This window comes from Anopheles funestus, chromosome 2RL, assembly GCF_943734845.2.
Source record: "Anopheles funestus chromosome 2RL, idAnoFuneDA-416_04, whole genome shotgun sequence".
In the NCBI taxonomy this organism is placed as follows: Eukaryota; Metazoa; Arthropoda; class Insecta; order Diptera; family Culicidae; genus Anopheles; species Anopheles funestus.
The window spans coordinates 81,385,884-81,402,381 of record NC_064598.1 but is presented as its reverse complement, the minus strand read 5'-3'; the positions used below and the strand labels follow the sequence as shown (position 1 = coordinate 81,402,381).

The following is a 16,498-nucleotide window of genomic DNA, read 5'->3' as shown; positions in this document are numbered from 1 at the left end:
ACATTACAAAGGTAGATTGAAAACAGTATACTAAAGTACACGACTTATCAACTTGTTACTAACGTTCACAATTAAGACTCAATCCAATCGAATACTTGACTCACATCCCATCCAATAAAGTAGCAAAACAAAAAAGCTTTAATGTGAATAAATTCGTGCTGAAAGCATTTAACCAGTAGAAGCGTATCCGATTCAAACATAAAAAAGCAAAAGGATAATATCTTATTTAAAAAAAAGCAGCAATCAAAATCCTTACAGCAAGCTACCGTAAACAAATCAATCTACCAAGCAAGTAAAATTAAATCGTTTCATAAAGTAATAGTGCAAACAATAAGTTGTTAAAATTGTTTTGCAACAAGTAAAGAAAAAATAAACAAACTGTCATCCTACAAGCATAACAAAATAGAAAAATATGTAAAGAAGTATCTGATCAGTTTTAACATCACGCTAGAGAGTATAATAAACGATTCAGAAAGAGAACTTGAGATATTGAAATGGCAACATGATCTTAAGCAAACACCGACAGTGGATAGGAGATCGTTTCAAAGCGATAGACAAGGAAAGAAAAAACACCGAGCAGAAGATGAAAGTACAGATGGATAAACCGAGCCAGAATGATTATGGTGTCCCTCTTGTGCATTAAAATGGCAGTGAAACGGGATGACGATAAGGATGATCAGGATGCAGATGAATGGAACAAAAATGTGCCACACACACAAAAAAAGATCGCGATCGTGATCGACATTGACCGATGATGAATACACAATGGTAAACTATATAAAAAAAACACGCACACACAGACAGAACACCCTGTAGCAATAACCAGCGTTTACGGGTGTTTCCTTAAACACACATGATAACCCCTTAAAATTAAAATGCACCCGGGGGGTGGTGTTTGAAATATGTAAAACATAAGAAAGCCCACATAACGTAACACTCATCACATAAAATGGACAAGAAAAAGTACAAGGAAGATACAAACAGGTCTTACTATAATGATTAAAGTTGTGTAAAAATTTGTGTAACTCGGGCACTCCGCTACACGCGTCCATCGGCGGTTACGGGGTTAGGTTGAGTTGGAAAAAGGAGAGAGCGTTCGGTTTAACAAGCATCAGCAGACATATGCACGCTGGTTTTGTATATTCCATTCCGTGGCAAATATCTAACCATCTTCATTTTGTATTTGGGACTCCACGGCGGAACTGCGCATCAGCTAGCGGGCGGGATGTGGAACACGTTCGGCAGAGCTCAGCTTAAACATCCTGCTTCGCCACCGTTTGCATACTTAGCTTACGTTCGATCTTAACCCGCATCTTACGTTATTGGAGTGTGGTGGCATAGTTTAAGAAGATTCAAAGAAGACACAACATTGTCACAAGCGTCATCCAGCGCATTCAATGGATTTACAGGGCAAAGTAGGGTGTGTGTGTGTGTACGAGAATTTACGAATCAAAGCAGTACCGGATCGAGCATTACGCGCAGCAAATATAAATAAAACGAATCAGGAAGAAAGAAGGGAATATTAGGAATATTTGATAAAAAAAGAAGTATTCATAGCCGATAAGATAAGAGCTGAAATGGAATCGAATTGCAAATCGAAATCGAATGTTTTTCGGGGAATTTCTAACTAAATAAAAAAACTGGATTGAAATTTAATTTTGTTGGGGAATCAGATAGGTAACGTAACGGGAATGTGGGAACATTCGGATCAAGAGGGCACCGTAAAGAGTCGAAACGCACAATAGAGCAGCAGAAAGCAGTGGAAGGTGTGGTAAAGGGCAAGTGTCATTACCTCTTTGCGGAAGGTGGGCTTCGGAGCAAGCGGTGGCCGTTGCGGTGGCTGAGGCGCTTGCGCTTTCGGTGGATGAGGCAAGGTATAGGCATGCTGCAATGGTGGCGTTTTGCCCGCTGTTGCTGGCACAGTTTGTACGTTCGGTTGTTGCTTCGGGTGTTGCGTTTGGGGCAGCAGCGACGGCAGGATGTGACTGTTGTGCATAGTGCTGTTGGACGTGGGAGCGAGCTCATGATTTCGACCCACTGGCTGACCGAACGTCATAGACATGCTGGTGGTGGTTGTGGTCGCCGTACCCGCATATCCACCGACCGTCGTCATCGTCGTGGTTAGCGTGATCAGCTGCTCCTCCTCGTCATCGAACTGGAGGATATCGTTGCGCCGAATGGAAGTATCGACCTGCGCCTTCAAAGGGGGCGGAGGCGGTGGGGAAGGTAAGGGAGGTGACTGATCGATGATCGACGGGGAGGACGTACCGGACGGTACGGCGATTGGTGGTTTCGCCTTCGCTACCGCTGGTATGAAATTGTTGTAGGTACGATAGGGCGACGAGTTCGACGAGGAAGACGACGGTGGTGACATGGGTGGGGGAGAAATCTGAATGGCGGCCAGTGCGTCGGCCGCCGATTGGAAGCGCCTTGGCGGTATCGGTGGACACGGTGCATCCGGCGACAGATCGAAGTTTGTTTGATCGTCCTCGTTGTGGTAGTCGCCACTGCCATTGTTGTTGCAGCTATTGTACGGTTGCGCGGTGTGCTGTCGTGCATCATTCAGCTCTAGACTGAGCAGCGGTTGCGTACCGACTGCCACGGATTCCTGTATGCGAGGTAGAGCGTTACTACTTCCACCCGGTGGACTGACCGGTGCTCCCGCCCGGGATGATGGTCGGCTGCCGGTGTTGCCGCCTTCCGCACTGTTCGTTGGCTTGAGCTGCAAGGGAGCCAAAGGCAGTTTGTTGCCCCCGTATGGACAGGGAAAGGACCAATGAGACACATCACAACAACACAAACGCACACAAGGGGATAACCCACACGCACATTGGGAGTATGTGTGTGTGTGTGTGTGGATATGTATGCCGAAAGTGTGAGCAATGGAATGAATGAATGCGTGCAAGATTTGGCACAGAAACCGGGGAAACGAATAGAAAGGAAAAGATGCAACTTGCTATTCACAGCTAAGATGTACGATGAAGGATGATTTTTTTTGTTGTTTTAAAATGGATTCTTTTTTTTGGTTGTTAACATAGAGCAGATTTTGTATGAGCCACAAAACCCAAAACCGAAATGAGATGGAATAACCCCATCGGAAACAGTAGCACAAAATCAAAGTAGAATGCAATCACAGAGAAATTTTGGAAACGATACATGAGCATCACAAACCGCCACATCCATCAAACTGGATAATATTTGCATCTTTGAGTTGAATAAATCTTCAATAAAACCGACACATCCAATTATCTATATCGTTATACTCAGATAAAAATCGTTGAAAGTGTATCGCTTCGTACACCAGCCTGTAATGGTTGAATACCCCTGAAGGTATTCAATTTCATTACAAAATCTTGAAAATTAACCCATCAAATGCGCACAAACATAAAACTTCTTGAAATCCGTATAAAATGTAATTAAAATTGTAAATATCCGCAAAACAAATCACTACGGCACTCGTTATTACTACTTCCATTACTGAGCACAGGCAGGCAGCATGGATGCGGCAAAATGCTAATGATTCACAGTGGTTGTTAGTTACAAAAATGTACCAATTAAAAATAGGTATTGCATATTACTTGCACAATTTAAGAAAAGAAAATCACACATACACACACTCACGCACACGATTTTCGACCCGATAACGTACGTTACAGTTGCACGTGTGATGCACACGCGTTAAGGATGCATTTTTCATTTGCGCAGCGCTTAAGATGCTCGTTAGTTAGTGCAACAAAACAGATGCATTGAATAAAATATGATAAAGAAAGTTCGTGTGGCGTAGACAAAAACAAAAATAAAATCATGATATTAAAAACTACTTTAAAAATTACTAAATAAATCGCGTAACTTTCATGGGGGCACACACTTTTCGAGTGCACGGTTGAATCGGCAAATCATAAAAGGTCACCGACAGACCGGCAATAACACACACACGGAAAAAACAAAACCAAAGGTAAAGAAAATAGTGTACTAAACTATAAACTTTAAATTTCATTCACCGCAGCGCATTTCGCGTTCGGCGCATTCTATAGCTGTCTGCAGGAAAACACAGACTCAGGTAAAGATAGTTACTGGTATCGTATTTGCATGCTATGGGGGAAATTAAAAAAAAGGAACTCCAGCAGGAAAAAAACCATTCATGCCTACTTACATTCCGGTTAACGGCGGGCGATTTAAATAGCGTCAGATGGTGTTGCATCTCCTGCCACAGGTTCATCTCCGACGATGAGTTCGAGCTCGTGGGGCTAAGCGTTGGGCTGCGTATGTCGCTCGCACTGCTGCTAGTCATATGGTTGTTATTGTTGTTGCTGCTGTTGGCATAGCTGTGATTGTTGTTGTTCATGTGGCTTGTGCTGCCAGCAGCACTGCTACCGCTGCGGGTCATCGCAGCCGAGGCGCTATGATAACCGGCACTACTACTGTTACCGGCACTGCCACCACCGACGCCCCCATTGCTTTGTGGCAGCGATTGATGCAAATGATGCTGGTGATGATGGCTGCCCAGCAGGATATGTGGTGAGTTGTGTAGCGAGGTCGACGATGGTGTAAGCATTTGGTGCGGGTTGTGCGTATGGTACACATCGTCCGGTAGCGCAATCGTCTGCGGACGCTTGTTAAAGACCGGCGAGTTAGGTGCCGACTGATGGTGTCCACCAACATCGTACTGATGGTGCAGATGCAAACTACTGCTACTATCGAGCTTGGTTTTCGGTGGGGTCGTTTCACGAAATTTCGACCGTAAGCCCTTGTAAGCAGTTTTCACACCTTTGCCACCTTCCTTAACCTAAAATTGGGAAGAAACGTAATTAGAAGTGTGGTAAAATTTATTCCCTTATCAACAGCCATTAATACTGCAACCTTTCCAACACATACAACCAAACATTAACAACATGCCAGAAACGTATTTGATTAAAATACGCTTCAATCACCGTACACGAGCTGTGTTACAAATAAAAACCCACTCACCGATTTGACCGCCGAACGTACAGCTGGATTAGTCTAGAGAAGCAACAGCAAACGGCAGCGAATTGCAGCGGCATGGTAGCGGCATAAAACCCCGTCGACGAAACATATTCCCGCGCACAAGGCACAAGTAGTGGTGGCAAGCACAAATACCGCAGCGAAGATGAAGAATCCCACAAAAAGCACGGTGGGACACGGCGTGTTTAGAAATCACGCCACACAACACGCCACGCGGAATGTACACACCGGAAGCAGATTCGGTCACAATGAGTAGGAAATTTTGTTTAAGTATCCACGTGTTTGAAAGGGCTCAATCGAATGTAGTACATGCACCATATGTGGGGTGAACCGTGTCGGTTGCGAACGAAGCGTCAAGTAGCAGAATGCACAACCGCGTCCAGAATGTGAATGTTTTCGTGTTTTCGTAAATGCATGAAGAAGAAACAGTTTTTAAGCAGAGCCGTCACAGAGTGGCGATATGATGCGGAAGAAAGACATGAAAAAAGATGCAGAATGATGAGAGTCATGATAAATTTTCTTTTGGGGGGGTGATTTTTTACTTAACAGAAGGACCAAAACTGATGATAATTTTTACAGAAAAAGTCATACAACAAATACTAAGATGAAAAAAGATACAATAATTTGGCGTCAAATTGAAACAAAACTCATATTGTACGAATTGAACAGAAGCAATTCTTTATTAGGAAATCTTAAAAGGGTGCTATAATAACTGGCTATATGATACACTATCGTTTCGGGTATCGAGTGGAAATTTTAAACTATTGCACCGATTAATAGTAGCATCAAATTAACTAAGCATAATTATGTTTATAAAAAAATAACTTAATCAAGGGTATAATATTGATATGCAATCATCACAAACAGGAATGTTAAGTATAGTTCGAATAATCACAACAACAAAACTGTCGATCACCTGCAATTACATAGATCGCAATCGATCAATACTACCATCAAATGTTCCCAACGCTCTTAGAGTTCGATTTTCAACGAAAAAGTCAAAAGATAATAATAAAAAAACTGAACAATCGTAAAAATAAAGGCTAGCAACGTGCCAAATCGAATGAAACCACAAACAGGGACGGTGCATAACAGAATGGGGAAGCAAAACAGAATGGAAAATGTGGTGGTCACTATCAAATCAACGACACTACCTTATCCTTGAAGTTTTTCAGCAAATCCTTGTACTGTTTCGTCTTTCGGCCCGATTTTTCCGCGTACCGGAAGTACTCTACCTCGAACTCGTCCGAAAATCCCTGACCAGTGTTTAACATATCCAACCGTTCTTCGATAAACTGGACCGAGAAAGAGAGAATAATTCGGTAAACATCGCATCAGGGATGGATGCTGTTTGCTTCAGCTAATACAAACCTGTTGGAAAATCTGCAAATCGAGCATCTTATCCAAAAAGGGCCGTAAATGTGACGGTCGCGACTCGATGAATGTTTCCGGATCGAAGGTTATTTTATCGTTAAACTTTACAGCATCCCGATATCCACCAATTAATTGCACTAGAATACCTGCAGTAGGGAAAACGGAATTAATTACATATGCAGATAACCATACACGAGACAATATCTTTACCTAGAAATATCTTTGAAACCCGATCGCCCCGATGATCGGCCTGGTTGGAGAGCTGTTTCTTGAGCGAGCTCACCAATTCCTGGGGCATACTTTTCACATCATCGAACGGTGTATCCAGCGTTCGTTTATCACAGTTCAGTATAACGACGTCACCAATTTCCTCCCGCTGTAACGTTTCGTACACCGCCTCCGGTACGCCGATCAGAAACGGCATCGGTGCGTCCAGTATTTCCTTCATCTTCATCGGCAGCACCGGTATGAAGATGTGCTGCCAAACCATCGGATAGAGGAACGCATTCGCCGCCTGCACACACGACGATAGGATATCGAGCCGTCGCGAAACAAATATGATGCGCCGCTCTGCCAGCATAGCGGCGAATATTCCTATCATAAATTTTGGTTCCACGAAGTTGTAGTATTGGTTGAGATTGTGCTACAAGAAGAATACAGAACGTTATTAGGGCATGTTAACAATGCAAAACCCCCCACGAACTTGCCAATGCACTTACATTCTCCGGAATACTGGGAAGCTGGAACTGTTGAGGTCTTTGGAACAGGAACGTTTGGGAGGCTCGATCGTAGTGTAGCTTCAGACAGGCGCCCGGTTCCGGTACGCCTTTGTTGTACGATTCGGCTAGAAACGATGGAAACTCGTTCGGTCGGTTCTTGCGAATATCGGCCAGTACGTTTAGGAAGCGCATGAACGTATCGTGCCACGGAAGGTACGTGATTATCACCATCGCTGTGGGTGATTTTGGATCGTGCCGGCAGAACCCGAACCGCCATTTCGAGTCGATGTTGGTCAGGACGAACGAGTGGACCTGTATGGTGCGGCTGTGCAGAAAAAAGACAACAATTCAAGAGTTAACAACAGTGATACAACGCCTGAAAGTATGCAATTTTTTTTTCATTGAACGCTCAAATCATCCGACTTAAGGACTTTAGAAATATTGGGGACAACCACGGAAACTTGTAAAGAATGCCTTACAGATTATGAAATTCAAAACTAAATTTATCGTTGTTTAATTAATCAATTATACAATCCATCCAAATTTTTCCGAAATTAGACCAAAAATCAACAAAAACTCCAACATTCCCTCAAATATAATAAAATATACTCCAAAGTGCACACAGGCCACTAACGTCCAAGTCTACAACACTTGTGATAAAGAGCAAAACCTTCACTCCTCCTTTCCAATGAAATTAAGTCTTTCACTGCTACTTACCGGGCCATCATGATTGATTGACCGGGCGGCGTAAAAAGGTACTACACGACCTTTAAAGGGAATGAAGCACGAAATAAGATAAGAAGGGCCAAACCCATGTGTGTCACGATAGCCATGTGGTGCTTAACGTTACCAACAGACACATGCCGAGTTGGTTGTCCGTCCGTCTCGAATCGAATCGCAGCGCGAATAATAGTGCAATGACTCACGCAATTCACAGTGTGTACTACCTTTGGAGGGGAACTTAAGTTTTGTTCCCGCAAAAAAATAAATACTTCTTTATTAAATACATGACACAACAGTATTTGTATATTTCATTAGGAACGCTTCAAATTTGGCTAGTTTTTGGGGTGGATAAATATAAATCATCGCCGGTACTTCCCCAAAGGAAGGCGTCATTTCCGGGCGTAAAAAGAAACACAAAAACTGTGCCAATACGATGGCAGAAAGCAACAGATCGCTCTGTCTGTGGTCTTGCATAGTCGTTCCATTGCGAACAAAATTCATTAATTCGACGCGAAGCTGGTCAACCATTTGTCAGCCACACGGTTCGTGTGTGTGTCTGTGGTGAAGTTTGCTGGTTACGTAAATTATAAACCACTTGTTGCGGTGACCGTGGCACTTCTCCATTTTCGCGTGCTGAAACAACGCTTCCCATGTGGCCGAGGTGTGCCACGAGAGTTCCTGATGAGTAATTAATTGATTAAATATTAGCAAAAACCTACTATCCCAAGCGTTGTCAAGCGCATTCGTGTTTGGGGTGGACATAGTACTGGGTAATACACTAACTTCTAGTTGAAGTTTTAAACCTGCCTTAGAGGAGTTTCGGTTTTAACCGCGGTTTAGCCACGCAAAAAAAAACTCACGTCGATAAATGAAGCCCAGAATCGCGATTGGTCATCTGTTAGATAATGTTTGTTTCCAATCTTCACGCACAACAACGCTAGTGGAGTGTTGACCAGCCGTTTAAAAGGCAACTATAAAAGTATAAAAAATAACCTCAGAGCCCCATTGTCATGATGGCGTGAACCGGTGTAGCATGACCAATCTCTATTATCGAAACCCAAAAAAAATAAATAGAAACACGACACAAACCTCGATGAGTCACCGCTACTGCGGTCAGCCTACAGCAGAGTTCCCGGTATCGAGAGCACGTCAGCAGGTTGTGTTGCCGCGCGAACGCAATCCGCAGCCGATGGTGGATGAAGGAACTGGGAAAGGTGAATGGATCCGTAACAACGTAACCGAGTTAAGGTCGAAAGCACCATACTTCCGCTCGTCAACCAATCCGTCTGGAAGCGGCGTCCGTGCTGCGTTCTTTGTCTACCGCTGTGTGTTCTTGTTCTACCCATCCACACACCATCATATCAAGGTGACTCAATGGGCTTAAGATAATGTTCTTTTATCGCGTGAAAAAAGATGAGCACCATCCGGAGAAGCTGCCGGTAGTAAAATTCCGATGCGAATAGCCATAAAATGCATAACGGCGAGCGATCGTTTCTTTCACCGCAGAGACAATGACCGGAGCGGCGGATGGAAATGATGTCTCCTCGGTGGTAATGATGAGCGTTGAATTCCTTCGCTTCTACAAAGTGCCACAGCTAATAACCAGTCACTTCCTCGGCGAACTCAAGTCAATCGTCAAGTAAAGTGAGCGCGCGCTCGCGGTGCTTCTTCATCATCGGAAGTGCACCGTAATTGATGCTGGTACTGGACATTAATACAGCGCGCACACACACACACGCTTATACACATATCCCAAGGCAATGTCCAGTCCAAACTCCGGAAATGGTGCTCCAATTCATATGGAGCCATAGCAAGCAACAAGATCTCCACTCCCTGAGCTTCCCTACTCCCAATGTACTGGGTCCATCATTTAACCCTGCACACAATTGCAGGAGTTCCTCCTCCAGAGCTTCGGTCGCTTCTCCCTTATGCGTATGTGTCTCCAGCCTGTTGGTGGCATCGGAATGTAACATTCCGTTTCTTTCATGGCGCGTCGTCAAAGTCCGGTCGACGGCGATCGATTCCACATGGGCAAGATTATGTGGGTATCGTGTTGCATTAGAGTCCGGAAAATTCGCGCCGCCATCGTTTTCAGTATCGATGAACTGGTGACGATATATGTTCGGAACGGGGATGCGTAGTGAAGACATTTACGACCATTACATGATAATTTGTGGAATAGATCCGAACCGCCCAGAAGCCAATTATAAGCATTGGACGAGATGTGCTTCCCGAAGCGTTTTCATTCCTACCAAAAAGCCCAAAATCCCTCTGCGTCTGTAGCTTTGTTTGCGCGTGGTAAATGCAAACGTTCCATCCCTGGTGAATATCCCCATCCAAACGACCCATATCGTTTTTCCCAATCATCATCATCAACACCACCACGCCAGCCCGACCTTCAACTCGGCGATAAATGCTTAGCCGCGCTAATCTTGTTACTGTTAGCCTCATCGGTTAGCCCGTTTGGATGTAATTCGATAAATATACACACATTGCAATTATGGTACGCTGGCGTGCGCTAACGTCATGAAGCGGACTCGCTGGCGTTGTTGGAACTAACAGATCCAAGTTTTGCCAACTGTTGCATTGGAAGACTCAGAAGAAAAAAAACAAACACATCGGAATTCCCCTATTGCCGTTCGAATTTCTCGACTCGTCCAGCAAAAAAAGAAAAGCATAGAAAACGTAAACAAATGTAACAAAACCGACAAAGTCCTACTGATGAAGGTGCCAATCCCATCTAGCATTAGAAGGTATCGGTACGATGCTGCTGATGATGGCGTTTCGAAATGCGACTCGTCACCAACGTCACCAATATCCGGTATGCACTTCGTTAGCAAAGAGCACCCACTCTATGGCATATGGCGTAACGGCGTAACGGAGCTTGCGGGTTTTGCATAATAAACGTGCCAAATCGAGAGGCTACACACTTCAGGCAATGGTGTCCACTGACAGCACGTCCACTGGAAGATCGCGCGCACTGGACACTCCCGTTGGATGGATGGACGCGAATTGCGAGCGATAATGAATGCGGTGCGGTCACACACGCAAACAACGCATAACCGAAATGGCCCAGAAGAAGTAAGGGAAGAAAGCAAAAAAAAATACATGCCTCCATATCCAGCTCAAGCAAATGCGCCAATGTCGCATGATACTCTGATGAGTTTTCGTATGTGTGTTTAGCATTATGAAAGGGTGCGCACGATTTTCTCAAACCCCCCCCTAAATGGCGTAAACGTAGGCACGAGTGCTTACGATGGATGGAGTGATAGGCATTTGATTAAATTCCGATATCATTATCTGCATGGTACGAAACAATGAAAGATACTCAAAAACATGACCACCAACGGTTATGTCACTTCTGAGTCAATATTGTTTGAACTTTCAGTAAAGTCATATACTTAAACCACCATTAAAATTGGATTGTTTATTGTTAATCGATGAGAGTAATAAAAAATTCTCCAAATAAAAATCTCAATCGATCGATTTACATATTTGCTTTCGTTGGAACAGTCCACAAACCAATGAACCTTAACTTCCTTCATTACACCGCGAGCATCAGCAAATCATGCGTAAAATAGCTCTTTATGGATCAAAGCCGTTGGGCCAGATTTTGATGTGATCTTATTAAAATGACTTCATTTTATGGAACTACAGAAGCTGCGAGAGACGGAATGATGTTCTGCTATTCCAAATCAACTGTTTAATATAGACGTTGGATCTTCTTTTATGGCGCATGACGTGATTGAGACATAATAGCATGATATCTTCGGGTCCAATCTAAATAAATACAGTGTAGGTTGAATCAGAAATGCTCGAAAGAAAGAGTTGACAAAAAATGTTTCCAAAAAACCATTTAATCATAATTTAAAACTTTATTCTACTATTAAGGAATGATTAAAACATCTAATAACATTGAAGAGACGGTAACAGACAAATGTAAAGGGCAACTGATGACATGTGAATTATGAAAACACTAGTAAATTGAATGAATTTGAGCAACATTTGCCTTGTTGAACATGACTGTTGTGGTTAAGCCACATCAGACCAGTCATGCCAATCATGGTTCCGTAGTTCCGAACTGTGAAGTCTCTTCTTAGAAAGCTTCTTAGCCAACATGCTATGAGAATTCATTTATAATTCATATATTCATCTCGGACAGATGTGAAGTATTCCCTACATCCTACTGTGTAAAACCTTGGAAGCCGAAATCTGCACATCTCATGTTTCGAGAATTTAGTTTTGCTAATAAAGGTAACTTTGCCCGTTAGTAGTGAAGTTGAAGAAATGCACATTTTACATTCCAACTATTGTCTCGGCAAGTTATGTGAGACAGAGCACGATGATCGCACATAAAGGCGGCATCCGTCATTACATTAGAATTTCTAGTTCCTCATCAATAACTTGACGACACCTATTATCTAAACCTTGTTATTTTTAGGGAACCACTAACTTCCTAACAAACAGCTTCTGACGACAAGTAATGCCATTTTGATGCTGGGTAATATATTACTGAGGAATTTGGAATTAATCTCGTGTCTTGAGGTATTTTTTCATCTGAAGCATTTTTGGTATCTTCTTTTAGTGAATTCTTAAACGCATTTTGGTGAGTTTTGTAGGTCAATATTTAGCACAAGATGCACAACTATCACCTTTCTAGCACATCCCAATTATACAAGAAAGTGGCACATTAAATAAACATGGAATTCGAGAGATTCTTTTTCATAGGAGGTACTTCAAAACCGAAATAGTCCTTTTATCGGCGATATAAAACTCATTCAGAGTGTACCTATATCATTTATTTATCTATCTGATAAAAAATTGTTGATATTTAGCTAAAATATGAGAAAGTAACTTCAAATGCTTACAGCATCTTCATAATGTATTTTAGTGTAAGGATCTCCATAAGCTCCGTTCCATGAGCTCCGTTAGAAGCTCTTCGATGTTATCGGGTTCAATTTCATATTCTAAACTATTGAACGAGGTCACAGGTTCATTCTAGATACTAGTTAACTAGAATTGATCTGAGCACCTTCTTAGACCAACATTTCTTCAAGGTTTTTTTATTCGTCACAAAACAGCAACAGAAAAAACCCTCGTTGAATCTAGAATCTAGCTCATTATGCGCTGAAAGGGGTACTCTTGGCATGAGGTTTGGACTGTAATTATCTTACAATGCAATAGGAGGACCAATAACAAGACTGGGAAGCGGGAAAATTCTGGACTTAAAAAAAACTACATTTCATTACTCATCTATCATCTGATAAATAGCGGGGAATTCTGAAAAGCGGCCGGTCTCTCATACAGCTGATGAAACCCTCAGAAAACAGCACGCTAGACATATTTTGTTCCCAAGTTATCAATCATATCTTGAGTTGGATAAGGGAGGTGTGTTTGTTCAGCGAAAGTTTTTTTTTTACTAATTAGCAAAGTTCACCGTCAAGGTCAACGTTCCTTGAGTAGCTGCATAAGCCAGTCTAGCCATCATAAATGTGTAAATAAATAGCGCCAACCATCCGACCATAGGCAGAAATGCCTCACCGCAAGGTGGTAGTAAAGATTTAAATCAGACATAAATTTTCATACCTAACAAATCGGCACACCTAAAGAGACGCCCTTTTGCCTTCCACGCATCGCAATCAATAATAAAAAATACGCCCTAAGTCAAATGCCCTGCAGACATCAAAGGCAAAACAATCAAAACCTACAACAAAAAAAAACCCCACCGTAATCGTAGCAACATTATTATTGGTGGCTGTTTAAAATTCGCTCATTAGGAACCATTTTTGGTCCGATTTCCTTCCGTCCGGTTTCGTTTTCCGTCATGGTGGAGAAGGTGGCCCTCACGCTACACACAAGCACAAGTAGCAAGCCGTGTGGCAGGCGCCGTCAGTGTTGTGGAGAGCATAAATAACAATTCACGGTCGGAAAGCGAAGCGATAAAAGTCAAATCATCGTCAGCACCCGGGCAGAGCTGCCCACCGTTGTGGAGTGGAATTTCGCCCGGGTGAAGGCTCTGGTTTCTGCTCTTTTTTTTTATTCTACGCTGATAAGTGAATTCTAATTGTGTACGTCACGAAACGTAGCCCGTAGAATGGAGTGGCCGTTGCAAACTGTTGAATTTGGGAACAAACACTTGTCGAGTTCATTTTTTCTCCATCGAAACGGAATAGAAAACAATAATCCTTTTTATTACTACCGAAAGCACGTCCAAGTTGGGTGCGTGGTTTTTGAAGCAGACATTGACACTGTTCTGTACATGACACGAGATGTGTTTCAGCTCGCACCTGAATGCGAAACTAAGCTGACTCAGGGTTTGAAGCATTTCGTTCAGTTTATTTCATCACACCTTTCGTCAGCTTATCAAACGCGTGAAGTGGTGGAACCCATGCATGACAGGTGTACCACACTTACCTTTCAAACGCACACGGAAACGCAAACGCAGGAATGTCGGCGATAACCTTCGCATCCTTGAACGACTCCGGGAAGCTTTCCACGATGTGACCCGGCGCAGTATCGTCGGCCGTACCCGGAGCAATTTCGCACCAGAACTCAAACAGTCGGCTGACATCCTCCCTAAAAGAAGAAGAAAAAAAACATTTCGGTGAAAAGAGAGAATCAAGAAACACGATAAGAAACGGGGTATTTTATGTACATACGGAACCATCGCAATGAGCCACTGGCACGCACGCAACGGACAGGTTCAATAGAAAAATTTCTCCGAGGGAGGAATAAACAAGAACCGCGGCACAGTTCGTCACAGTAACAAATTGACGTTTGAAACGATTTAGATACGCCTGCTTAGATTCCGCAGCTTGACGGAATAAAACAAAACCTACAATTGAGGGAATTTATGCCCACAAATCTGTCTCCAAGGTTTGCTACTTTTCCACACCCTCCACCGAAAAAAAAGCATTCTCTAGCAACCATCGAAAGCGAATTGATTGAGCCTGTTTTTGTTGAGGCAGGCTTCGGGAAAACCAGTTCTCGCTCGATTGCCACATAGTATTGCCTAAAATCCCGAAAAAGGGCACACCTTATTTTTTCTCGCATTCGGAAGAAAATGTAGAGCACATAAGGGCATGAAGGCAAGGCAAGGAAAAGACGTCCTCGCCGACAAATTGAGGTAGCGAGAAAAACGGGACCTTTATCGTAACGCGAAACATTGTTGCTACACGGCGAAAATGGGAAAAACTAGGGAAACGAAGGAAAATTGTTTCTTTCTCTCTCTTTCTATCTTTCCTGTGTATCCAGGCAGGATTTTATCGGAAAAAGGGATGTTGTTTAGGTCGAGATAAGACGGGTGAGAAAAAAGAGGAAATACATCAGCAGCTGTAGTAGTAGTGGCACACACACACATACATAGCCGACTAGTACACTGTGAGTAGAGCACATCTCATCTCACAATTTCGTCCTTCAGGGATGATGCTGCGCGCGTGATGTTTGACACTGTTTGCTCTCGTGCGCTTCTTCTCTCTCTTTTTTTCACGCGAAATCGTAGGATGCTGTGGGAAGGAGATGCTGCCTTCTCTGCACACTCTCATTGCTGTTCGGCCTAGATTTTCCTATTCTATTCTGGCACGGCCTAACCTCGCCCGTTGTCCTTGTGACCATTGCGCGTGATGAATGAATGACCCATACAATGAAGCGGGCACAAAAAACTGGACCCTTTCGCTCTCCGGGAGCTTCTTCAGCGTGCACTTGCGATTTTACTACAACGCCAATGCAGGTTTGAGACAGGTCAATGGGCAAAGTGCTTACGACGGTGCCAGTGGGTTGTTACTGCCGTACTGAAGTACTTACTTTATTCGTGAGTTCATGTCACCCCGAAGTGCCTCCCCGGGTAATGAAGGGGAGTAGTGGGCACTGGCTTCGTACTACACACTTGAGATGGTAGTAGCGTATGTACTAGCTCCCGAATTCACACACACACACACTCACACCCACACTGACACTTGCACAAGGGTGAAACAATCGCAACGTGATTACAGGCCTCTTTTACAAGACGCACCCACAGCTTCACTTAATCGATCTGGAGAAGCCCTTTTTTATGATTGCTTTTTTTCGCATAAAGAAAACCACATACACACAAGGTGGTGCAGATACGTACGGTGCACAAATCAACACCATTCACAACACAAAACACGTAGCTACAGACACACGCACACGCACACGCTCTGATTGCACTTAAAGCTGCACTTTTTCGCAAGTGCAACGAATCTTCCGCTAGACACGGCAAAACTTCCCGGGGCAATTTTGGGTTAGATGATGTGATTTCTATTTCTTCCGTACAGCATCTACATCTTCCACTTGTCAACCCCCTTGCATTAGGGTGATACTGAGCTGGTGCACAAGACAAGATTACACACAAATATACACACACTCATACATTCGTAAACGTGCGGAAATACGGAAGCGAATCTATTGCTTCGTGGTATGCCTTCTTCTGCTTCCGAACATATTGAAACGACAAACCTTTGTTTCTATACGATAGCGAAACGGATATAGATGCACACCACCGCCCAGGCACAACCACACCAAGGAAGCACACACGAAAATTACGGGAGCGAACACATCGATGTGCTTCAATTGTTTATTCGCTTGCAAATACAACCGTAACTCACTTATCCGTGACCAATGGAAGCAATTTTACGGATAATCGAGAAGAAAGCGATGACGTCTGGTTGGTTTATAAGGTT

General features: G+C 43.4%; 1 protein-coding gene across 6 annotated transcripts in view; it reads right to left on the bottom strand.

Annotated features, from left to right (window-relative positions):
- Positions 1-16,467, bottom strand: part of LOC125761350 (DENN domain-containing protein 1A-like) — a 102,191-nt gene extending 85,724 nt beyond the window's left edge. The window contains exons 1-10 of one of the 6 annotated variants that reach the window (XR_007418097.1): positions 15,603-16,467; positions 14,214-14,375; positions 7,077-7,401; positions 6,568-7,000; positions 6,355-6,503; positions 6,138-6,278; positions 4,969-5,001; positions 4,154-4,786; positions 1,793-2,722; positions 992-1,313 (exon numbers count right to left, since the gene is read on the bottom strand). Coding sequence is in view for 5 of the 6 variants with exons in the window: in XM_049422391.1 (XP_049278348.1) it covers positions 1,793-2,722; positions 4,154-4,786; positions 4,969-5,001; positions 6,138-6,278; positions 6,355-6,503; positions 6,568-7,000; positions 7,077-7,401; positions 14,214-14,375; positions 15,603-15,619 (2,823 nt within the window). In the remaining variant the exon portion in view is untranslated. The other 5 variants (XM_049422391.1, XM_049422392.1, XM_049422393.1 and 2 more) reach the window with 5 other exon arrangements.
- Positions 16,468-16,498: the final 31 nt, after the last annotated feature.